At 38.5% G+C, this 25,022-nt stretch overlaps 1 protein-coding gene across 1 annotated transcript in view; it reads left to right on the top strand.

Annotated features, from left to right (window-relative positions):
- The window catches only part of UBE2U (ubiquitin conjugating enzyme E2 U), a gene marked incomplete at both ends in the record, with an annotated part of 58,531 nt that overhangs the window by 8,892 nt on the left and 24,617 nt on the right, over window positions 1-25,022 (top strand). Inside the window, 5 exon segments of the mRNA XM_080802256.1 lie at window positions 24-121; window positions 2,308-2,386; window positions 2,389-2,411; window positions 5,495-5,615; window positions 20,799-20,847. Of these exon segments, the coding sequence (XP_080658382.1) occupies window positions 24-121; window positions 2,308-2,386; window positions 2,389-2,411; window positions 5,495-5,615; window positions 20,799-20,847 (370 nt within the window).

Here is a 25,022-nt window from a genome sequence, read left to right as displayed (position 1 = left end):
ATTCATGTATTACTTTAATACAGTAGACCAAAATACTGGTCGGGCCTGTATAGATTTTTTGGACGACCCCAATAAGTGGAATACAAGCTATACTTTGAGCAGCATCTTACTAACCCTCCAGGTAAGAACAGATTAATATAATGGTCTCTTTAATACTTTCAGTTATCCCAGTTATTTAAAATATAAGGAATGGGATGTGCAATGAATATTTAAATGATTGAAGGATTTGAGTAAACTTATTTAAATCAACAGCATTTTACACCAAGGCTATAAAGTGGAACTTACAAAGATTATTGTTTTAAAGTGAAATTGGTAGTTAATGCCCTTTACAGTGAAGGAATATTTATTTTATTTTAAAAAGAGCTTTATGATTTCAATTGTAGAAATTTAGTTTCAACTTTTCTTTTGGCTTCTAACTTTATAATACTGGATATGATCTTTCCTCATTCATGAATCTTGCCTTCCTCAGAAAGGTGAATCAGATGACTACAACTTAAAATATTCAGCTTTATTCTTTGTTTCTGACAGTGCTAGCTACTTGCTCTTTTATAAACTTTCATATCAAATCCAGTGAACAGTTAAGGCAGGGATTTTTTTCCTCCCTGCAGACTGATGCCTGTTTCTGGAATGGCCCTTTGCCCCCTTGATTCATGGTCCTTAGAAGCATGGCTCAGTGTTCTGTTATTTCTGACCCTCAAAAAAACCTCCTTTCTCAACTGGTGCTAAAATAAATTATTTCAGTGCCACTTGCTTTGACCACCTATAATCAGGCTCAACTATGTTTCTGTGGACCTACTCATCATTAATAGTATCTGAAGATAAACTTTTAAATTTTTGTTATTTGGAATACTTACAGAATGAAATATTCTGACTTAATTGAATTCTTTCAATCACATAGAATTATAATACAAATCCATTTTCTTATTTTTGAAAAAAAATTTTCTGTCTAGTCATCTTAGCGTACTGAGAAAAGCAGTCTTTCTTAGAGATTAAATGTTCAAACTTATTCTTTCATTCACTCTACAAATATGTATTGTGCATGTGCCTGTGCTAGGCCATGTTTGGGGAGAGACATTTGAGCAAAAACTGTAAAGAATTGAGCAAATATCTGGAGTTGATCTTTTTGATTCCTTCAAACTGAGTCATATTCCTGTCTCTTCTACCTGATTGGGATCTTCCTTAAGAATAGTAAAACTGTGGGGCACCTGGGTGGCTCAGTGGGTTAAAGCCTCTGCCTTCAACTCAGGTCATGATCCCAGGGTCCTGGAATTGAGTCCCACATCGGGCTCTCTGCTTGGCAGGGAGCCTGCTTCCCCCTCTCTCTCTGCCTGCCTCTCTGCCTACTTGTGATCTGTCAAATTAAAAAAAAAAAAATAGTAAAACTGTGGGGCTCCTGGGTGGCTCAGTGGGTTAAGAATCTAACTCTTGATTTGGGCTAATAAGGGTCATCATCTCAGTGTGGTGAGATGGAGCCCCACATCAGGCTCTGTGCTCAGCAGGGAGTTTGCTTGAGATTCCCTCTCCTCTCTCCCTCTCCCCCCAACCCCCTCGCTAGCATGTATGTGCCCTCTCAAATAAACAAATCTTACAAAAAAAAAAAAAAAAGGAATAGTAAAACAATGTGTTGAGGCTCAGCAGGGAGTCTGCTTGGAACTCTCTCTCTCTCCTCCCACTGCCCCTCCCCCAACCCCATTAATACAACTTATCCAGAGCATACTCTCTCTCTAAAAAAAGGTGGGGGGGGGGGAATGGAAAGGAAAAGAAAATCACTGATAGTCATAAAGAAAAACCTGAACCCTACTGTGATTACCATTTCCCTCTAATGTTTTCTCCCATGTTTTTGTTTAAAATCTTGTTTTAAAAAAGTTGCACATTGACTGCAGGGTTATCCTCAGTTCTATCGCCTGACAAAGAATCTACTTGTTCTCACACCTGGGCTTCAGACTCTCCCTAACAGCACTGTGGAGCCCCACTCCTATTATATCTTCACGCTGTTCTTCACTCACAGTGCTTGGTTCAATTCAGGTTATAAAACATAGAGGGTTGCCTAGGTCATGATCTCAGGGTCCTGGGATCAAGCCCCACATCTGGCTCCCGGCTCAGCAGGGAGTCTGCTTCTCCCCCTCCCTCTATCTCTCCCCCTGCTCATGCTCTCTATCTCTGTGTCTCCAGTGAATAAATAAAATCTTTTTTAAAAATTATAATAGAGTTCTCAATTCTAAAGTTACCAACCCAAGCAAGTCTTGAACCTTAAAAAGTGCTCAGTCCAGTTTCTGATAGGCAGTCCATTTTCTCCTTCCCTCTTGCTCAGTCTGGGAAGCAGCTGCATACATTGGAAGAGTCAGGGCCAATGAGTCCTCCACTGAAATGCCTTTTCCTGACTTTTTTCAGAGGTAGAATGGATGGCTTTGGTGTTTGAGGGATTTCTTTTGTCTCCCACCCACTTAGTAGTACTCCAGGCAAATTTCTATCAGAGGACTGTAATACTGTAATGCACATACTGTTTTCTTACCTGCCTTCCCCTATTAGACTACAAGCTTCTCAAGGTCAGAGAACAGGTACAATTCATATCTGATTCCCCAGTACCTAACTAGAACAATGCTGACAGTAGATGTCAAGTAACACGAATAAAAGAATGAACCTGAATTTTTTACATTGTTCCAAAATATGGTTTATATGTATAAATTATTTGACCTATTTATTTTCCACTTATCATTTTATCTCAAGTAATTTTCATATTGCTGCAGTTAATATTTTAATGATTATTTAATACTCCTTTCAAGGTCATGCTGCCCAGTAGAACTTTCTACACCAATAGAAATGTCTAATATCTGCAAGGTCCAATATAGTAGGCACTAGCCAGTAGCTAATGTGCACTTGAAATGTGGCTAGTGTAAGTGAGGAGAACTGGGTTTTTCACTTATTTTGTTTAATTTCAATTTAAATGATCACGTATGGCTGATGCCTGCTATAATGGACAGTACACAGACCATAATTTCTGAATATTTCCCTTTGAACAATAGATGAAACATATGTATAATTATCACATTATTATTCAAGGGAGTGGCATTTGAAATAGTGTTTAAAATATTTTAGTCTAAATATACTAATCATCTCCTCCTAAAATTTTTATAATCTTATAAAAGATTATAAGAACACTTGTACTTCAATATATAGTGGAAAGGTAAATAGCAACACCATCCATAAAAGGAATTCCAAATACATGGGCTTTAACTAATTGGAAATTACAAATTGTACCTACTGTTGCAGTTTTATACTGATGCTCCAGTTTTTTTGTCCTTGTCCTCTGGAAAGCTGCTTATGTTGTTCCACACTGTCACATGGCTAATTTAAAGTTGGACCTTGGGACACCTGGGTGGCTCAGTCAGTTAAGTGTCTGCCTTCAGTTCAGGTCATGATCCCAGGGTTCTAGGATCAAGTACCACACCAGGCTCTTTGCTCACTATAGAGTATGCTTCTCCCTTTGTCCCTCCCCCTGCTTCTGTGCACTCTCTTTCTCTCTCTCTTCTCTCTTTCTCTCTGACAAATAAATAAAGTCTTTAAAAAGGTAAAAGTACCTTTTCTTTTTACCATTTTAGTAGGGTGTCTGATTCATTTTAATATATCAAGTTCTTAAAAATCATTAAGTATACTTAGTAGCTTGTATACGCATAATATGAAAAGGTCTTAGACATAGTGTCAATGCAAAGACTATTGAATAAACTTTACCAGATGTGCCTCTCTGAGTAGGATTATCACTCCAGCCAAAGACTAAAGCTTACTCTTGAAGATAAGTTTCATCTGCTTCCTGCCCGCTTTGAGAGGTATAGTGCAATACACACTGAGTCCTTATTTAAGCAACTTAGAATATTCTTGGAGCTATAGCTCAAATGTGTATTCCAAACAGAAAAACTCAATTAACAGCAGTAAATTCTTATTGCCTTTGAAATACCAAATATCAGATTATTGCTTTCATTAGTGATGACTGCCATCATTTCTATGACGCTTAAGTCACAGTTATCCACTTTGACCTTCGTCTACACTTAGGTATTCTGGTAGTTATTATTTTGGCTATATTTTATTATCTAGTTTGTGTGTTATAATATTCAAAATACTGAAATTATTGAACAAATACTTGCAGTTTGGGAAAATAATAGTTTTGAGGTGCTAGATAAACAAGATTGTGGTTTATCAGAACTATTAAGTTTTGGTTACTACTGGTCCCCTATTTTGTCCAGATGCACATATACTCTAGCAGGCAGAATTTTATTTTATTTTAAGATTTTATTTATTTGGGAGAGAGAGAGCACGAGCAGGGGAAGGGGCAGAAGCAGATTCCCTTCTGAGTGAGGAGCCTGATGCAGAGCTCAATCCCAGGACCCCAGGGTCATGACCCAAGCCAAAGACAGATGCTTAACCGACTGAACCACCCAGACAGCAGGCAGAATTTTAAAGATATCTCTCCAAGACTCCCATCCTCTGGTTATTTAATCTAATCTACATACTGCTGTAAAAGGGCTTTGCAGATGGAATTATGGGAAGGTTATCCTGAACTATACAGGTGTACAAAGTAATTATATGACCCCTTAACAATAGAGGAGGAAGGTGGAAAGAGTGGAAGGAGAATGGCTGTGGCAGGAGGGAACATCAGAGAGATTCCAAGCATAAGAAGGATTTTTCATATCTTAACTGCTCTGAAATATAAGGGTCCAGGTGTAATTTGCAAGAGACCTCTTGGAGCTACAGATAGCCCCCGGCTAACAGCCAGCAAAGAAACAGGGACCTCAGTCCTATAAATGCAAGGGACTGAATTCAGCTTACAGACAACACGAATGAGGTTGGAAACAGACTCTTTCAGAATCTCTGATAAGAGCTCAATCGGCTGACACTTTGATTTTAGTCTTACTAAATCTGGAAAAGAGAAACCAGACTGACCACCCCAGACTTGCCACCTACAGCAATGTGAGATGATGAATTCGTATTATTTTAAGCTGCTAAATTTGTGTTAGTCACAGCAGCAATAGAAAACTGTAGATACCAAATTCATTCAATGATCTGGAGAGATGTTGAAGTATACACAGTATACAGAGCCTTATTACATACATTTGTTTATCCATGACCTAAATATGATCTTATGTTAAAAATGAAACTTGTTTTTTAATGGAAATGTTTCAGTGTTTCCTAATGTTTAGTTTCCTTTCTATATAAATTGAATTTAAGTTCACATGATAAAAAGGAATAGGCTAGAGGAAGGAACTTGTAACTTGCTTTGATCCCAGTGTTTGGCTCATGAATGTGTAGAATAAGGCCAAGATAGACCAAGAGTTTCTTGAGAGTAGGGTCTATGTATCACTTGTCTTTGTGTCTGTCTCCAGAAGGATACATAGTAGCCATGCAATAAATGCTTGTTACTGTCGTATGTGTTGGCTTGTCTTTCTGCTCTAGCAAAAGAGTTTACTTTAAAAACTTAAAAGTTTTATTTTTTTTCCTATAGGTTATGCTTTCTAATCCAGTGCTAGAAAATCCAGTGAATTTGGAAGCAGCCCAAATGCTGATTAAAGATAAATCTCTGTATAAACAAGTAGTTCTAAGACTTTTCAACCAACCATCACAATGTAAGATGTGCTTTTTTATTTGTTTTTTTGTCAATTATTAGTTATGCATTTATAGCAAATAAATGACCTAACAAGTAACTATTATAAAAGGGACTATTTTCTGTATCCATTCAAGTAATGAAGTCATACTAAGATTTCTCCTATTGTACCTCTTTGTCAAGCCAGTCAGTTATTACAAAGTCAATCAAAAAGTGGTTCTTCTTTAAAGATTGCCAGTGATCATAAGCTTAGTATTTTTAAATGTTACGGTCATATGGATGGGTGGTGCTGACTGAAACTTATTTACCCATCATAAAGATATGACCTCTGATTTTAACCCTTTGATCTATAAAGGATATTTCCCAGATTTCCCCTTCAGGACCCCAGATCTCACTGAACAGGGACTCCTTTCCTTTTGCTTAACAAAATGTTCAGCTTTTTGTTCTGAAGAGTTCACCCCCAAGATATTCCTTCTAAGAGTCCATGTGGAAATGACATCTGAGGCTCTTCAGTCTTTCTGCTTTACTGATCAGAGCTTTTTTTTTTCTTTTGATACCCTTGTTCTTCTCTCTCTTATCCTGCCAGTGACCTCTTCATGACTTAGCCCAGTGTCTCTACTGCTCCTGTGTGCTTTCTGCAGTTAGCAGGATAATGCTCTTGACTCCCTGTGCCCAGAGGCGTTCATCACAAATGAGGGTTGGGGCCCTAGTGACCCATAGTTCTTTCCTCTCTATCCTGCCCTCCTTCCAGCCATGTGCAGCAGCCAAGCATAGTAGCTGCTATCATTACCTCCCTAACAGCCCTGCTGTTCAGACTCATTCTGCCAAACTCATCTCTCATGTGCTTTTTCTTCAGATGTCCCCTGTTTCTTTTTCCAGTCCCCTTCCAGGGCCTGCCAGTCCATTATCTAGGGCTGTACAGTTGTGACCAAGTTCAAGTGCTCCTCCACAGAGCTTTGCATCTGATGGAAATCAAGCAGTGTTGATCAGGTATCCCTTTTGGTATCTTCAAACATGTCATGATTGTCTTGGAGTCCCTCAAACATTCCCTGACAGTTGTGAAGCTGGTTTGTGCACAGAGGAATCCTATTGCTTCATTCTGACCACATTTCTGACCTCCCAGAATACTGTAGCATCCACTACTCTGTCCTCTGTGCTCAGTTGCTATTTGTAGAATGAAGGAATGAACAATTTATATCACTTAACCCTTCATTGAGCCCTGCAGTACTATCATCATAAAGAACAATTCTATAGCAAAGCTATATTCATAGTCTGGTAAGTGGAAATTTAAAAACTGGTTTTAAAGGATTGGCTGTAGAAAATGATTCTGTGGAATAGATTTTGGGTTTAGCCTGTCAAAAGGAAGGATGAGAAAGAAACTGAAGAGAAGTCAGCCCTTCCTTTGTCCTCCTGCCTAGTAGATGCCATCCTTCACTCCTTTCGGTTCTCCAGTTGTACCATCAAGTCAGACAGAAAAGCTGCCCCAACTGCCAAATCATCCCACAGACGGGCAAGAGCAAATAGTACTTTGGCAGGTTTTCCCTACATTCTTTAGTTATGGTGGTGAAATATGTGGAAATCCAAGACAGCAGTTATCAGCCTGCTTGCCATCTCAGCCTGACTAGGAGTGGTAGCCTTGGGTGCCATGAAGAGAGTGACTTCCTACAGCTTCCCAGGGAAGGAGTGTCCATGATACAGCAGGCGCAACTGCTCAGGGGGCAGGGGAGAAGTTGCAGAAAATGCGTGAACCCTAAATTAGATGGTAGTCTACAACTGTGTGGATTTCTGTGAAAAAATTGCATCCAGTGAGAATTACTTGTAACAACTTGAAAAAAGTTCTCACTAGAATGCTGCAAGAATCATCCTTCATATAATTTCAAAATTTTAACAAAGAGATCTAGAAAAAGCATAAAGGAAATTACCACCTTTTTAAATAACACAAAACTGGAACAGATAGTTAACTGTATAAATGAGAAACTCAAGAGGCAGTGAACTATCATCTCTGTAGGCATCGATTATAGACCAGAACTATGTCCTCAGGGTAGTGTCTGGTTGTAGGCATTGAAAAAAAATTTATAGGATTTATTTATAGAATGACCAAATGAAAAAATATCTGTAAACTTAGATCCTGATTTTACTTCCTAGTTTACACAAGGCTTTCACATACATTTATTCATCTGATCCTCAGCTTCTTCCTCAGTAGGAATTAGTTGGCTCGATGCCACAGAGAGCAAGCCGTAGAACCAGAACGTCAACCTAGGCATGGCCCTTCCCTGTGCCTCCATATTTAATGGGATGAGCATAAAGTTATTCATTTGGGATCAGAGGATTAAAATCTCCAAGTAAAGAATGGGAGAGGCCTGACTTGATAGCAGAACTCTATGAAAAAATTCTTACGGAGCTATTTGATCACCAACTTAATGTTATCCGCTCATAGAAAGTGCCATTCCACGGAGCATGCATTGTACGGTAATTCTGCCCTGCTCTGATGCACTGGGCCTTCACCTGGAACACCAGTTGCTCAGTGTGGAGCATCATGTTTCCTGAGCTGAAGAAACCCTGTATGTTCAGCTCATGGAAGAAATGACACAAGGCAGCTGAAAAGTTGTTTTCAAATATTTGAAGGACTTTCATATAGAAAAGGGCAATTTCTTCTGTCGTCCCAAAAAACCTGACATAGCTACAATCAGCTACACCTTCTCCAGGCCTACTAAGTTGTAGCCACGATAGTCCAGAATCTGTAGGCTTAGCCCTGCCTTGTGTTAGAACCTACCTTGACTATACAGGGGTCTTTTCCCTCATCATCAGTGGTCTACCACTGATGGGTAACCACTTAGGTTACCCCAAGCCTGAGTCCGGTGTTTGGTATGCAGACATGCAAATGCCTCTCATCCCCAAACATTCCATAATGTGTTGTTTGCCTATCCTGAGCAGCTAGGTCTTCTCAACGTTGGTGTTTTGACAAGAACACGCCAAGCTCTGAGCTCAACCCAGCTGGTGGAGGTCCCGATGACCTTCCCAAATCCTGTCATCCTCTTTTGGACCTGGACCCCTCTCCCTTACTGATAGTGAGGGTACTCACATATACCAGACTACCTGGGACAGCCCCGAGATAATTATTTCTAGCACACCCTTTGATGTTGTGCTCCAGTTTGCACAACAAATTACAAAATCCTTTGGGTGCCTGATTGATCTGTTCTAAAGTTGTTGTTTTTTTTTTTTTTTTTAAGATTTTATTTATTTGACAGAGAGAAATCAGAAGTAGGCAGAAAGGCAGGCAGAGAGAGTGGGGAAGCAGGCTCCCCACCGAGCAGAGAGTCTGATGCAGGGCTCGATCCCAGGACCCCGAGATCATGACCTGAGCCGAAGGCAGAGGCTTAAACCACTGAGCCACCCAGGCACCCCATGATTGATCTGTTCTATAAGCAAACGCCATAGTAGTTACAACATCCCTTGTGGTAGCACCCATCCAGGTCCCAGCTGGCCAAACAGGAAGAAGAATTTTCTAAAAATTCAAGTTGCTTAAGAATTGAGAAGGTTGGGGCGCCTGGGTGGCTCAGTCATTATGTGTCTGCCTTTGGCTCAGGTCCTGATCCCAGGGTCCTGGGATCGAGTCCCACGTCACATGGGGCTCCTTGCTGGGCGGGAAGTCTGTTTCTCTCTCTCCCACTCCCCCTGCTTGTGTTCCCTCTCTCACTGTGTCTCCGTCTGTCAAATAAATAAATAAAATCTTTTAATTAAAAAAAGAATTGAGAAGGCTTGGGGCGCCTGGGTGGCTCAGTGGGTTAAGCCTCTGCCTTTGGCTCAGGTCATGATCTCGGGGTCCTGGGATGGAGCCCCGGATGAGTCTCCCTGCTACTCAGGTAACCTGCTTCTCCCTTTCCCTCTGCCTGCTTCTCCCCCTGCTTGTGCTCTCTCTCTCTGTCTGTCAAATAAATGACTAATCTAAAATAAAAAAATAAAGAGAAGAGAAGGCTATCTTGGAAGGTAGTATCACTAACAGCCTGATTTGACTAACTGGTGTTAAGTTAGTCAAGTTTAAGAGCTCTTTTTCACAGATGTTGTAAGAGAGCTTCTTGCTCAATGTCAGGAGCTGGGCTAGGAAATTTTTCAAATACCTTCCAATTTAGGCTTCAGCTTGTTTATAAAACTTGGAAGAAGGAGGTGAAAGATCTAGAGGGAGATAACGCATAACTACTGTCTTGCATCTCAGCTTCTGAGTATTGGTACTTATTTTCTAATGTGTCACGAGGGATTTTATATAAGCCTATATGTCCTTTTTTACCCTAATCTGAGTGAATTTTTATTTCTATGTGGTTATATAGTCAAATAATATTCATTTTGTTTATTGTGATTTTTTTTAAGGCATAAGGTTTATATAATCTTAAAAAATCTTTCGTTGAAAGGAAATAAAAGAGTGTAAAAATGGTAAAACAGTAACAGTGGCCACGCCTAACATAATATTTTTTCTTTTAGCTAGGCATATTCCTGTAGCTTTTGTTAAATAAAAGTCATGCTAATGAGTTTCAGATACTTAACTGAATAAACTCTAATATAATAACTGACAGATATTACGGCAGAATGATAATAAGAATAGAGAAGAATTATAGAAATATCAGGGAGATTATAATACTAATTTACATTATATAGCTTTTAAAATCTGGTCATTGTGCAAGTAAATCCCATTCTTCTTGTGGTTAGGAAGAGGTTGTGATAGGCGTTTTGTTCCTTCAGTTCAAGCTTCCAATTAGTTCATTGGGTTTTTTGTTTGTTTCATCCTCCTAACAGTAGAACAATTTTAAAGACAATTGTTTCTATGCTTAAAGTAGGTGATGACTCAGACTTCTGGTTTTGTTTTGTTTTTCTCTTTAGAGGGATTGCTTTTTGTTGTTAGGTATAGGAATACCCCTTCCCCTGGAAAATATACTTTCTGGATGTCAAAGGAAAACAAATTTAGTCAATAGCACAGCTTGTGAAAGAACATGTGCTTTAGCACCATCATTCAGACCCAGTTTGGTTGTTGATGACTGCAGAGTTGTTTGTAGATAGCCTGTTATGCACAGATGTCATTAGATGTAGAGACCAAGTTTAACCGGATGGTGCATGTGGATCTACTTGGTGGAGTTACAAACCTCTTTTTTTCCTGTTTGTATTTTGTTGTACCAGATAGTTCAGTAACTTTCAGCAAAGTATCTAGTTTGTAGTTTTAACTAAAAATATTGTTTATTTTCTATCAAAGAAATATATGTTCATAGCTTCAAAGAACAAATGATATGAATTATTTCTTTAAATTCATATATTTTTTAAAATTCCAGGATAGTTAAAATACAGTGTTATATTCATTTTGGGCATACAGCATAGTGGTTCAATAATTCTGTACATTATTTAGTGCTCATGATGATAAGTGTACTCTAATCCCCTTCACCTGTTTCACTTATCCCCCACCAACCTCCCCACTGGTATGAACCAATTTGTTCTCTGTAGTTAGGAGTCTGTTTTCAAGTTTGTCCCATTTTTATTTTGTTTGTTTCTTAAATTCCACATATGAGTGAAATCATGTGGTATTTGCCTTTCTCTGACTAACTTATTTCGTTTAGCCTAATACCTTCTAGATTCATGCATGTTGTTATAAGTTGCAAGATTTCACTTTTTTATGGCTGAAATACTCATGTGTGTGTGTGTATTTTACTTCTTTATTCATTCATCTATCAGTGGACACTTAGGTTGCTTCCATATTTTGGCTTTTGTAGATAATGCTGCAGTAAACATAGGTGTTCCTGTATCTTTTTGAATTACTGTTTTCCTATTCTTTGGGTAAACACCCAGTAATGGGATTACTGGATCTTATGGTAATTCTATTTTTTAATTTTTTGAGGAATCTGCATACTATTTTCCATAGAGGCTGCACCACTTTGCATTCCCACTAATAGTGAGGAAGCTTCATTTTTCTTCATATCCTTGCCAGCACTTGTTGTTTCTTGTGTTTTTTATTTTAGCCATTCTGATAGGCATAAGGTGATACCTCATTATGATTTTGATTTGCATTTCCCTGATGATGAGTCATGTTAAGTATCTTTTCATATGTCTGTTGGCCATCTGAATATCTTCTTTGGAGAAATATCTGCTCATGTTTTCAGCCCATTTTTAACTGCATTATTTGGGCTTTTTTAAAAATGTTGAATTGTATTAAGTTTTTTTTATACATTTGGGGTATTAATGCTTTATCAGATAAGTCATTTGCAAGTATCCTTACCCAGGAGTGCCTGGGTGGCTTAGTGGGTTAAAGCCTCTGCCTTTGGCTCAGGTCATGATCTCAGGGTCCTGGGATCGAGCCCTGCATTGGGCTGTCTGCTCAGCGGGGAGCCTGCTTCCCTCTCTCTGCCTACCTGTGATCTCTCTCTCTGTCAAATAAATAAATAAAATCTTTAAAAAAAAAAAAAGTATCTACCCATTCAGTAGGTTGCCTTTTAGTTTTGTTGATTATTTCCTTTGTTATGCAGAAGCTTTTTATTTAGATATAGTCCTAATAGTTTATTTTTGCTTTTGTTTCCCTTGTCTCAGAAGACATATCTGTTAAAGTGTTGCTATGGCCTATGTCAGAGAAATTACTGTCTGTGCTCTCTTATAAGATATTTATGGTTTCAGGTCTCACATTTAGGTTCTTCATCCATTTTGAGTGTATTTTTTTGTATGGTACAAGAAAGTGATCCAGTTTCATTCTTTTACATGTACCTGTCCAGTTTTCCCAGCACCATTGGTCGAAGAGACTTCCAATTGCATATTCTTGCCTCCTTTGACCGTGTAATCAGGGGTTTATTTCTGGGCTCTCTATCCTGTTCTATTGATCTGGGTCTGTTTTTATGCTAATACCACAGTGTTTTGATTACTATGGCTCTATAGTATATTCTGAAATCTGGTATTGTGCCACCTCCAGTTTTGTTCTTCTTTTTCAAGATTGCTTTGGCTATTTGGGGTCATTTGTGTTTCCATACAGATTTTAGGATTATTTGTTCTAGTTCTGCGAAAAATGCTGCTGGTATTTTGATAGGGATTGTATTAAATCTGTAGATTGGTTTGGTTAGGATGGACACTTTTACAATATTTGTTCTTCCAATCCATGAGCATGGAATATTGTTCTTTTTTTGTATGTGATCTTCAATTTCTTTCATCAATGTTTTATAGTTTCCAGAATATAGGTCTCTTACCTCCTTGGTTAAATTTATTACTAGGTATTTTATAATTTTTGGTGCATTTGCAGATGGGATTGTTTTCTTAATTTCTCTTTCTGCTACTTCATTACTAACGTATAGAAATTCAGTGGATTTCTGTATATTGACTTTTGTATCCTGCGACTTTACTGAATTTTTCAGTTCTAATAGTTTTTTGGTAGAGTCTTTAGGGTTTTCTATATGTAGTATCATGTCATCTGCAAATAGTAGAAGTGTTACTGGCTCCATATCATGTCATCTGCAAATAGTAGAAGTGTTACTGGCTCCATATCAGTTCGGATGCCTTTTATTTCTTTGTCTTGTCAGATTGCTGAGACTAGGACTTCCAACACTATGTTGAATAAAAGTGGTGAGAACGGACATTCATGTCTTTGTTCCCATCTTAGAGGAAAAGTTCTCAGTTTTTCACCATTGACTATAATGTTAGTTTTGGGTTTTCATATATGGCCTATATTATGTTTAGGCTTGTCCCCTCTAAACCTACTTTGTTGAGGGCTTTGATCATGAACAGATCTTGTACTTTATCAAATGCTTTTCCTGAATCTATCCTTTCTCTTGTTAATGTGATGTGTCATGTTGATTGATTTGCAAATTTTGAACCAGTCATGCATCCCAGGAACAAATCTCCCTTGATTGTGGTGAATGATTTTTTTAATGTATTGTTAGATTCCGTTTGCTAATATTTTGTTGAGGATTTTTGCTTGTATGTTTATCAGAGATAGTGGCCTCTAATTCTCATTCTCTCTCTCTTTTTTTTTTTGGTAGTGGCTTTCTCTGCTTTTAGTATCAGGGTAACAGTAGCCTAATAGAATGAATTTGAAAGCTTTCCTTCCTCTTCTATTTTTTGTAATAGTTTGAGAATAGGTGTTAACTCTTCTTTAAATATTTGGTAGAATTCACCTGTGTACCATCTGGTCCTGGATTTTTGTTTGTTGGGAGTTTTTTGATTATTGATTCAGTTTCATTGCTGGTAATCAGTCAGTCTCCTCAAATTTTCTATTTCTTCCTGCTTCAGTTTTGGGAGGTTATATGTTTCAAGGAGGTTATCCATTTCTTCTAGGTTGTCCAATTTGTTAGTATGTAATTTTTCATAATATCCTCTTATAATCCTCTGTATTTCTGTTGTATCAGTTGTTATTCTCCTCTTTCATTTTTGATTTTGAAATTCCCCCTTCCTACCTTCCTTCTTTCCTTTCCTATCCTATCCTAGCGAATCCTTTCCTTTCCTTCCTTTCTTTCTGTTCTTTCCTTTCTTTTCTTCCTTTCTTCCTTCTTTCTTTCTTTCTTTCTCTGGCTAAAGTTTTATCAATTTTGTTGATATTTTTAAAGAAACAGCTCCTGATTTCATTGAGCTGTTCTATTTTAAAAGTTTTCTGTTTTGTTTATTTCTGCTCTAATCTTTATTATTTCCTTCCTTCAACTGGTTTTACGTTTTGTGGTTCTTCTTTTTTCTAGCTCCTTTAGGTGTAAGGTTAGGTTGTTTGAGATTCTTTTCCCTTAAGGTAGTCCTGTATTGCTACAAACTTCCTTCATAGAACAGGTTTTGCTGCACCCCCCAAATTTTGGACCATTGTGTTTTCACTTTCATTTATCTCCATATATTTTTTGATATCCTCTTTGATTTCCTGGTTGACCCATTCATTGTTTAGTAACATATTACTTAACGTCCATGTATTTGTGTTCTTTCCAGAGTTTTTCTTGCAGTTGATTTGTAGATTCATAGTGTTGTGGTTGGAAAAGATGTGTAGTGTGAATTTAGTCTTTCTGAATTGGTTGACTTGTCTTGTGGCTGAACATATGATCTGTTCTGAAGAATGTTCCATGTGCACCTGAAAAAAATATATATTCTGCTGTTTTAGAAAGGAATGTTGTAAATATATCTGTTCAATCCATCTGATCCAATGTGTCCTTGAAAGCCACTGTTTCCTTATTGAATTTCTGTTTGGATGATCTATCCATTGATGTGAGTGGGGTGTTAAAGTTCCCTGCTATTATTGTATTTCTATCAATTTCTTCCTATATGCTTGTTATTAGCTGCTTTATATATTTGGGTTCTCCTATGTTGGTGCATAAATATATACAATTGTTATATCTTCTTGTTGGATTATTCCCTTTATGATTATATAGTGTCCTTCTTTGTCTCTTATTACCATTTTTGTTTAAAATCTATTTTGTCCAATATCAGTATTGCTACTCCAACTTTCTTTTTACTTCCATTTGCATGATAAATGCTTTCCCATTCCTTTACTTTCAATATGCATGTGTCTTTAGATCTGAAATGAGTCTCTTTTAGGCAGCATATAGTTGGGTCTTGCTCTTTTATCCATTCCATCATCCTATGTCATTTGATTGGAATGTTTAGTCCATTTACATTCAAATTAATTATTGATAGGTATGTACTTATTGCCATTTTGTTATTTGTTTTGTGATTGTTTTTGTAGTTCTCTGTTGCTGTCTTCTCTTGGCTGTCTTCTCTTATGATTTGCTGGTTTTCTTTAGTAATATACTTGGATTCCTTTCTCTCTGTTTAATTTTGCATATCTATTACCAGTTTTTGATTTGTAGTTACCATTAGCTTTATATATAACATCTTATGCATATAGCAGTTTATATTAAGTTGATGGTCATTTAGGCTTAACCCATTCTTTCCCCTTTCTCGTCTGTTATGGTGTCATACTTTACATTCTTTTAATTTGTGAATCCCGTGACTGATTTCTATAGATATACTTAATTGTAGTGCTCTTGTGCTTCCTACTTTCCTTACTCCCACTTACGGTCTTTCCATTCCACTCAAAGATAGATCTTTAACACTTCTTGTTGGGCTAATTTAGTGGTGATGAATTCCTTTAACTTTTGTATGTCTGGGAAATTCTTTATCTCTTCTTCTTTTCTGAATGATAGCCTTGCTGGATAGAGTATTGGATAGCTGGATATAGTGCAGCTTTTTTTCCTTCAGCATTTTGAATGTATCATGCTACTTCCTCTGGCCTGCAAAGTTTCTGCTGAAAAATCAGCTGATAGCCTTATGAGATTTCCCTTGTATATAACTGTTTTTTTTCTCTTATTGCTTTAAAAATTCTTTTTCACTATTTTTTTGCCATTTTACTGTGTATCCTTGTGTGGGACTCCTGGGGTTGATTTTCTTGGGGGCTCTCTGTGCCTCCTGGATCTGGATTTCAGCTTCCTTCCCCGTATTCAGGAAGTTTTCAGTTATTATTTCTTCAAATAAGTTTTCTCTTCCCTCCTCTCTCTCTTCTTCTGGGATGCCTATGATGCAAATGTTATTATGCTTGGTGGTGTCACTGAGTTCCCTTAGTCTATTTTCATTGTTTATTATTTTTTCTCTCTCTTATTCAGTTTGATTTCTTTCTATTACTCTGTCCTCCAGGGCACTGATCCATTTTTCTGCTTCTTCTAGTCTGCTATTTATTCCATTTAGTATATTTCTAATTTTAGTTAATTTTAGTTTTTGAGGTCTTCATTTCTGATTGGTTCTTTTTGTTTTCCATCTTTTTGTTGAGGTTCTCCTTGAGGTCCTCCAGTCTTTTCTGAGGTCCAGTGAATATCTTTTTGGCCATTACTTTAAATTTTCTATCAAGCATATTACCTAATCTCCGTTTTGTTTAGCTCTCTTGCTGTGATTTTGTCCTGTTCTTTTACTTGAGGCCTATTCTTCTGTCTCCTCGTTTTGTCTAACTCTCTCTGTCTGTGTCTTTGTGTTAGAAAGGCAAAGTAGTGACCTCATGAAGAGGTCCTATAGTGCCCTGCAGTCCAATATCCTCTGTTCACCAGAACTTGATGATTCAGGGGTATCTCCTATGTGTTTTGCATGTGTCCTGCTGTTGTGGATGAGCCCCTTTTTTCTTCCGTCCAGTCATTTGCAGTGGCTCTCTTTTCCTATTGTGAGCAGGCTTTTGTCCTTATGATATTAGTGGATCAGTCTGCGGCCACTTTGGACTCGAGTTGAGTCAGACCTGGTATTTACCAGAGATGCAGTAGAATCAAATTGCTGGGCACATTCCATGTGTTGTTTCCTGAGAAGCTTTTGTGGCCCACTGCTGGGGCCACACAGTGTATGGTTCTCTTCCCCTCTCCCCAGTTCAGGAGTCACTTTGGGGTGGTGCTGGCCCCCGTTGGGGCTGTTTGCATGCTGCCAGGCTTGTAGTACCACTTTGGGTGGGCTCCCACCAAGGGTGTATTTGAGATGGCAGATCAGTAGGAGAAAGCAAGGTCAGGGATTATGGTTTTAGCAAGGTTTGTGTGGGTCTGTTGTGGGAGAGAATCTGCAGTTGCCTAGGAAAACTAACCAGGCTTGGATGGCATTTCCACAGAAGAACAGGGAAACAGGGAAAGCTATTAGCCAGCTAGGTGGACTGTTGGTGCTGTACTGGTTCCTGCAGATGTCCATGTGTTTAGTTTTGGTGGCAGAGGAGGCAAGTGGCATGCAATAGCTCTTTTGTTCTTGGAGAAGCCTCTCAAAGTTCCTTGCCCATCCAGCACATGCTCTGAGATTGGTAAATAAATTTTCTTCCCATATACTCCAGGTACTTTTCAAACTGCTGCTTCTGTGCAGTATCTCAGCAGGGCTCTTTGTTGTGTTGTCTCTTTAAGGGCAGGGACTCAGTTTCCTGTCACCCTCCTGGCTCTCCTAAAGCAGAGCTTGCTGATTTTTAAAGTGTTAAGCTCCACCAATTAATTGTTAGGCCTCTCTGGTTTTCAAAGCCAAATGTCATGGGGATTCATCTTCCTCATCCAGGTTCCTTGTCCTTGCAGTGCCTGGTGTGAGGGTCTATTTCCTTTCTGTCTCTGCAATTGTGGTTTCCCTCCCTCCTGTAGACAGTCTACAGGTCTGTTTGGCTCCTGACCAAGTCTCTGCCCCTTCTACCCTTTTTGATATGGCCCCTTCACTGTCTTTAGCTGTGAAGAATCTGTTTTGCCAATCTTTGGGTTGTTTTCTGGGTTATTTACACTGATGTGGGTATTATCTAATTGTATCCATGGGATAAGGTGAGCTTAGGATCCTACTCTACCATCTTCTCTGGAAGCGCACAAATTGGTTTTTAATGAAACATAGCAGACCTTGGTACCCCACACCTTCCATTGTTGAGTGCTGTCCCACCTACACAAACTACCAACAGCTTTCAACACATATTTCTCCTGGAACTTATGACTATATTTCCAAGGTTTTTAATACTAATATTTCCGGGGTGTTCAGTTTTAGATATTATTTATAGGCTTCATCTGAAATACAGAGATTTAGATTTATACTCCTTCCACCCATATTTCTCTCCCTGTCTTCCTAATATAGTTTGGTTACATTAATACTTACTCTGGCTTAATAATTATTTGTCACAAAAGAACCATGAATGATTCTTTTTCTTTCCTTGTACAAATGGCCCAATTTTTCATTCCCTTCCTCTTTTTTTAATATATCTACTATCTGTTCTTCCCCTAAAATTTGTGACAAATCTGTAAAACAACTCCCTGGTAGTCCATCAGTTGCATTTCACTCCCTTGGAGACCTCTTTTCTCTGGCATTCCAGCCTCCTCCAGTTCTAAGTTGACAGTTCTCCGGCAGGTATCCTGGGATGAAGCTTTGCCTGTTTCTTAAATTGGAGCTCCTGCTTGATCCCCTGCTTTTGTCTTGCTTGGTTTACTCCCTCATTTTATTGGAGCACTTCTTCTAGGAGCTTGCTAGTACATGAGAGCTAAATCTTTTATTACTTTATGTGCCTACTAATGTATTTATTCCACTGTCTTATGTTCACAATTTAGTTAAATTTTAGTTTGGAAATTTATTTCAGAATTGTAAAGATCCTATTACCTGGTAGTTTCTAGTATTGCTCTTGACAAGTTTGATTTCACTCATATGTCCAATTCTTCACACGTGATTTTTTTCCTTCTAAAACTTTTCAAATTTCCTCTTTATCCCTATGGAACTGAAATTTTTTAAAGATTTTATTTGAGGGGGCGCCTGGGTGGCTCAGTGGTTAAAGCCTATGCCTTCGGCTCGGGTCGTGATCCCGGGGTCCTGGGATCGAGCCCCGCATCGGGCTCTCTGCTCGGCGGGGAGCCTGCTTCCTCCTCTCTCTCTGCCTGCCTCTCTGCCTACTTGTGTCTGTCAAATAAATAAATAAAATCTTTAAAAAAAAAAAAAAGATTTTATTTGAGGTGCCTGGGTGACTCAGCGGGTTGAGTGTTTATTTAGTGTCTTAGGTCATGATCCTGGGATCCTGGGGTCGAGCCCCACAACAGGCTCCCTGCTCAGCAGGGAGTCTGCTTCTCCCTTTCACTCTGCTATTCTCTGTTTCTCTCTCTGTGTGTCTGTGTGTGTGCGAGTGAAATAAATAAATTAAAATCTTTTAAAAAAATCTTTTAAAAAATAAATAAATGAAGGTTTTTTTAAATGTATTTGATGAAGAGAAAGCAAGCAAGGGGAACAGCAGGCAGAGGGAGAGGAAGAAGCAGGCTCCTTGCTGAGCAGGGACCCTGAGGCAGGAGCTTGATCCCAGGACCCTGGGATCATGACCTGAGCTGACACTTAAGTGACTGAGCCACCCAGGTTCCCCTCAAATTTTTGGATGTTTTTTGATGTAGTTTTGTGTGTGTCTGTTTTTTTCCTTCCTCGCTCATCATATAGGACATTTGCTTGGATGTTTAAATCTCAAATTTGAATGCTTTAGTTCTGAAATTTTTTCTTATGTGATTTCTTTTATCATTTCCCTCCTCCGGTTTCACTATTGTGTTTTGAACATCCGCATATTTGGATGTAGGATCTACTGATCCAATCCTCTAATTTTGAAACTTGTATTTTTCCCTATTGTCCATCTCTTCGTTTTTTGTTCTATATTCTGGAAAATTTCCAGCAAAGTATGTTTCTATTTCCTGCTTTCCTCCCTGCTTATTTGTTTTGGTTGTTATCTTTCATGATACTGACTTTACACAAACATGTAGTGATCCTCATCCATTGATGGACACATGAAGAATGGAAATCAATCATTAAAAATATTAGAAATATTTGAATACAGACTAGACTTGTTGATGGTTTTATATCTTTCTTTATTAGTTTATTTAGTGAAAACCTATCCATGTCAATAGTCAGGCCTGACTATTTCTCCTGAAAACAATCCTCCAGTCTTGTGCCTGGAGAGAGAGACACTAGTTGCTTAAACTCTGAGAACTGGACAGTGGGAAAGAATAAGGAGTCTTTTCTATCCAATAAGATTTATGTGATTTAATCCCTGCTTCCAGTCCCTCACCATTCTTTTATCTTGCTTTGTACCTAATAACCTTCAGTTCTGAGTCTGTCTGATTCAGTTTCTCCAGGAAGTATCTTTCCTCCTGCCTCAGTAGTGGTGATCATCTGCTTGACTGGGTGAGGATATAAGTATTTGATATCTGTTCTATACCTCCTACCTTTCAAAGGCATCTAACATCTCCAATTCCTGAATTGTTTCTCAAGTTCTGAAGTATGAATACACATGCTTTTGATTAGTGTCCCCTCCTCATGTCATTAGGTTTCAAATTCCTGGCTAAGACAGTTACCACTTAACATCTTTCCTCTTGGGAAAAAAAAAATTAAAGATTTATTTATTTATTTGAGAGAGGGAGAGAAGATATGCAAATAGAGGGAGGGGCAGAGGGGGAGGGAGAGAAGCAGACTTCCTGCTGAGCGTGGAGCCCAGTGCAGGACTCCACATAGGGCTAGATGCAGGGCTCATCACTGGGCTCAATCTCACGACCTGAGATCATGACCTGAGCTGAAATCACAAGCCAGATGCTTAACTGACTGAGCCTTCCACACATCCCTCATCTTGAACATTTTTCTTACCATTTTTCTTTACCTCTCCTTGAAGTTCTATACTTTATTTTTATTCTTTTATTACCATTTTATTTAGGTTTTGGGAAGAGTTTACATAAAACTATATATTCATTCTTCCAAGTCAACCAGAATCCTTTTATGTTTTTCTTTACAGTGAGAGATAATGGCCCTGAGTTTCCTAAAGATCCAGATAAAGTTATCAGGTAAGTTTTTCTTTATTAATTCCATGTCCGTTTCTTTCTTTCTTTCTCTCTCCTGTTCTCTCTCTTTCTTTCCTTTTCATCTCTACACCCAAAATGGGGCTCAAACTCACAGGTCAGCTCAACAGTCGCATGTCCTACCAACTGAGCCAGCCAAGAGCCCTTAAATCAATAGGGCTGATTTAAATCTTGATATTGATTTAAACCATTTATATATATATTTTATCATAATTGAATTTTCATTTTTTTAATTTAGAAAAGGAAATAAATCTCTTTAAAAATGCTTTTTTAAAATGTTTTCAGGAAGAATGTGAGAAGTTATTGAATTCTTTTTAGATGGTTGAATTAAAATTGAATGTAATTATTATGTAATGTAATTATATGAACTTGCCTATTCTTTTAATTTTTTTTTATTGAAAAGGAAAAAAAATGTTGGCAACATAATCAGTACAAACCACTATAGATCACAAAAAGCTAAGTAGTTTAGGAAAAGATAAGGTTCTAGAGGAAAATGGTGAGATAAGGATGAAGCCATTGTATCTTTTAGGAGACAACATGAAAATGCGGCATCAATTTAGCTATGGACACCCGAACAAGGGATAGGTCAGTATTCTCATAATGGTTCTGCAGCATTTAGTTTCTTGAACATTTCCATCAGCCTTAATTTGATAATCAGTCAGATGTAGAAAACAGCCAGTTAACTAGTGTTGAAATAATGTGCTTCAGCTTCGGTCTCCTTGACTGGCCCTGTATAAAAGATGAACAAATTATGTAACACAAGTGGCTTTGGTTTGTGAAGGTATTGGAAAATTTCAGAAAGACAAGCATAGTCTAGTGGGTAGTGCACCAGGCTGGCATTGAGTAAAGGACATTGCTGCCCCTTAAACTCGTCAATGTGGAGAGAAGCAACTGACCTTCTTGACACAGAATAGACCTTTGGTAAATAGTTGTTGAATGCATAAACACTGTTTTATCCCCCATAACGCATGAAGGTTCCTAGAATATTACAAAGTTCTTTCTCTTTGTCGTATAATTATTTGCAATGAATAAAGTTACAGTGCTAGCATTTACTGAGAAGGCAGTAAGAGGAGGCCAGAAGAACTTCTGTGGTTCTAGCTTTGGCAGTTCCTCTGAATGAAACCAAGGATAAATGAAGCCAGAATCAGGTCTTATTTGTGGTGTTCACCTAGTGCTAGCCTGAAAACTCTAGAGAAATCTTAGGATTCAGTCAAAGCAATACATTTGCTTTGTAGATTTCAGTGATACTCTATCCTCCTAGTGTAGAGAAGGTTGCAATTTATTATGTATCTGTGAATCCAAATGTTTACTCCTAGTACATTTGTTATGAGATAAAGCTCAGTTATGTCTAGCTTTTAGTTTTTTGTAAAATTTTTTGTAAAATGAGGCCCTGCAGAAATTATTCCAAGAGAGATTCTGCTATTAGCCTTGTCAGTCTAGCACCGTATACTAGAACTTTACGCTCCTTCATGAGCTAAAAGAATTAACCTGATTATAGGAATGGATTCCAGAGGCCTAGCCAGACAGTTAAACCCTGTTTCCAAAAGATATAACAAAACATAGGCAAAGTCTAGTGAACTGAGTAGAATATAGTCAGGGGAATCCAGTTGATATTCAGTAATTAAAAGTGATTTAAGCTTGTGCTTGTCCTCTGGAATGTTTGTACCAGGGCTGCAGATTACCACTTAACAAGATATAGAGCAGCTTCTGAGAGAACACCTACTTACTCATTTGTTTAAAATGTATTCGCTGAGCATTTCCTCTCTGCCAGGCACCGTGCTCCCATCCTGGGGACACACATCTGAATAATATGTGATCTTTGATCTCACGTGATTTATAATCTAAGATTGGAAGCTGCTCTCTGAAAGGGAGATAGCACAGAAGTATGCCTGACTATCAGTCCTATAGGACCATATAGGGAGCAGCTTCTACCAGAGGATGTAGTTGGAAGGCCACATAGCAAGTGCCAGGATCACGACTGAGGGGAATGCCAAGGTCAGATGAAATCATATTTAAAATGAGTCATATTGGGTAGAAACTTCTTCCCCTATGGTTTTTTCTCCCCTCCTTAGATGCTTGTACTTTTTTTACTAAGTCATCTGTCACTGGTTCCACCGCTGTCAAATGCAATCCAACATTTCATTGAGCCATATCTAGTAATTATTTTATTACATTATTACTTCTAGTAAGTGGTGTTATACAGACAAGATCTAGATGCTGGAGGAACTTGGAGGGAGAAATATCTTCCTAAAGCTTGGAGTCCCAGAGTAGGGGAAGGGACATATAAAGGCCAGCTTCCAGGAGAAGGTGTTGCCCGAAGTGATTTCTAAAGGTAGAATAGGAATTCACCTGCAAGCAATGGAAGAAGGACATTTAGGCAGCGGCAATAGCACACTCAAAAGCATGGAGATATGAGAGAGCGTATTTTCCACAGCCTGACCCAAGGGAAAGTAAGTTGTCATCCAGAATAAAAAGTGAATCCAGATGCCAGTGACAACGAAAGTGTATCAGGAGCTGAGATACAAAACCAAAGGGAGGGGGGGAGAAGGGGATTGGTTGCCAGATAGCAAGAGAAGAGAAGCATCTTTTGGACATGATTCTACAGACTTTTACTTACTAACAATAAACGGAGGTGAAGGATGGGTTATGAAATATTACATGTGTTATCTGAGCTAGATCTCCTGGATAACTCATGCAGCTTCTCCATCAGCACTTGCTCCTTCGCTTTGCACTTTCATGTTATAGAGACAGCTTCTTTCCTTAAACCTCATGAGCCAACCTCTTCTAGCTTCAGCCTTTCCTCCGGCAGCTTCCTCACCTCTCTTAGCCTTCACAGAATGAGAGAGTTCGGGCCCTGCTCTGGATTAGGCTTTGTCTTGAGGGGATGTTGCAGCTGGTCTGATTTCTATCCAGGCCACTCAAACTATCTCATCTTAGCAATAAGGCTGTTTTGCTTTCTGTCATTCATGTGTTCACTGGAGTTGCACTTTTAATTTCCTTTGAGTGGTATTCCTTTGCCTTCACGACTTGACTGGTTTACGAGACCTTGTTTTCGGCCTATCTCTGCTTTTCATAAGCCTTCCTTACTCTTAATCATGATATCATGTGACTATATATCCAGAGATTTGTAAGGGCTTAATCAGGAGGCTTGGGTAATGACTGGGAGGTTGCTTCCATGACCTGGCACTACCCTGACTCTCTGCTTCCCTTAATGATCCTTTTTGTTTCCTTCACTGGCTCCTCTTAACTATGAATTGGTTTCTGATCTTTCTTTTCTAAACACTTACTTACTCTTTCTGTGTTTGTTTCCCCTAATGGCATCATCTATCAACCTTTTTGTTGATTTGACCCAAATCTCCTATTTCCAGTCTCAATTTCTCAATCACACTTCTAAAGTTCATCACCTAAAACCCATGTTTAAATTTAAACTCATATTTTACTTCAGAGTCTCTAGATGCTTTCTGTTACTAGCAAAACTAAATGGTCTTGTGGGCTTTAGAAGAATATCTGACCCCAGATTCCTTCACCTTTCACACCCTATCAGAAAACCAGTCCTGGCATTTCATTAGCTTGTCAGAGATTCATCTCCTCCCTTCATAGTCTCTGCTCCTACCTTCTGTTAGCTCTGCATTTCTTGCCTGAATTACTGCATCTGTTTCCTAACTTGTCTCCCTGCATTTAATCTCTCATATACTCCACCCTGCATCCTGAGGCCAGAAAAAACTCTTACTCACATACTCGGTTCATAATTTACTTGCCTTATTCAAGAACTTCTGATTGCTCTCTATCACCTAATAAATCATTCCTAAGTCAACTCTAACCCATTCTCTGCCTAAATCTGAAGACCTGCATTGCCCAGTTTCACTTATTTTGTCAAATTCGAATTCCTCTGAAATTGGAACTCTCCACCTTAGTCAATTACCTCGTTACTATCGTCTCTCCCCCCAACATGCTCTTTACACATGCACCATGCTCTTTTCCATCTAAGCTATTGCTAATACTGTTCTCACCCAGATTGCCTCCTCCATCTGTTCCAGATCCATATCCCAAGTTAGTCCTTCCCTAAAGCCTCCAAGACAAAGTTACATCTCTCTCTTCCAACTTTTTTAGTTTACTGCCCCTGCCAAAGAAGTATCTGTCGTCATCTCCAAATGTCTGTT

The sequence above is a fragment of the Martes martes genome (genome assembly GCF_963455335.1).
Source record: "Martes martes genome assembly, chromosome: 4".
NCBI lineage: Eukaryota > Metazoa > Chordata > Mammalia > Carnivora > Mustelidae > Martes > Martes martes.
The sequence above is the reverse complement of the archived record's forward strand: the minus strand, read 5'-3'. Positions and strand labels throughout refer to the sequence as shown.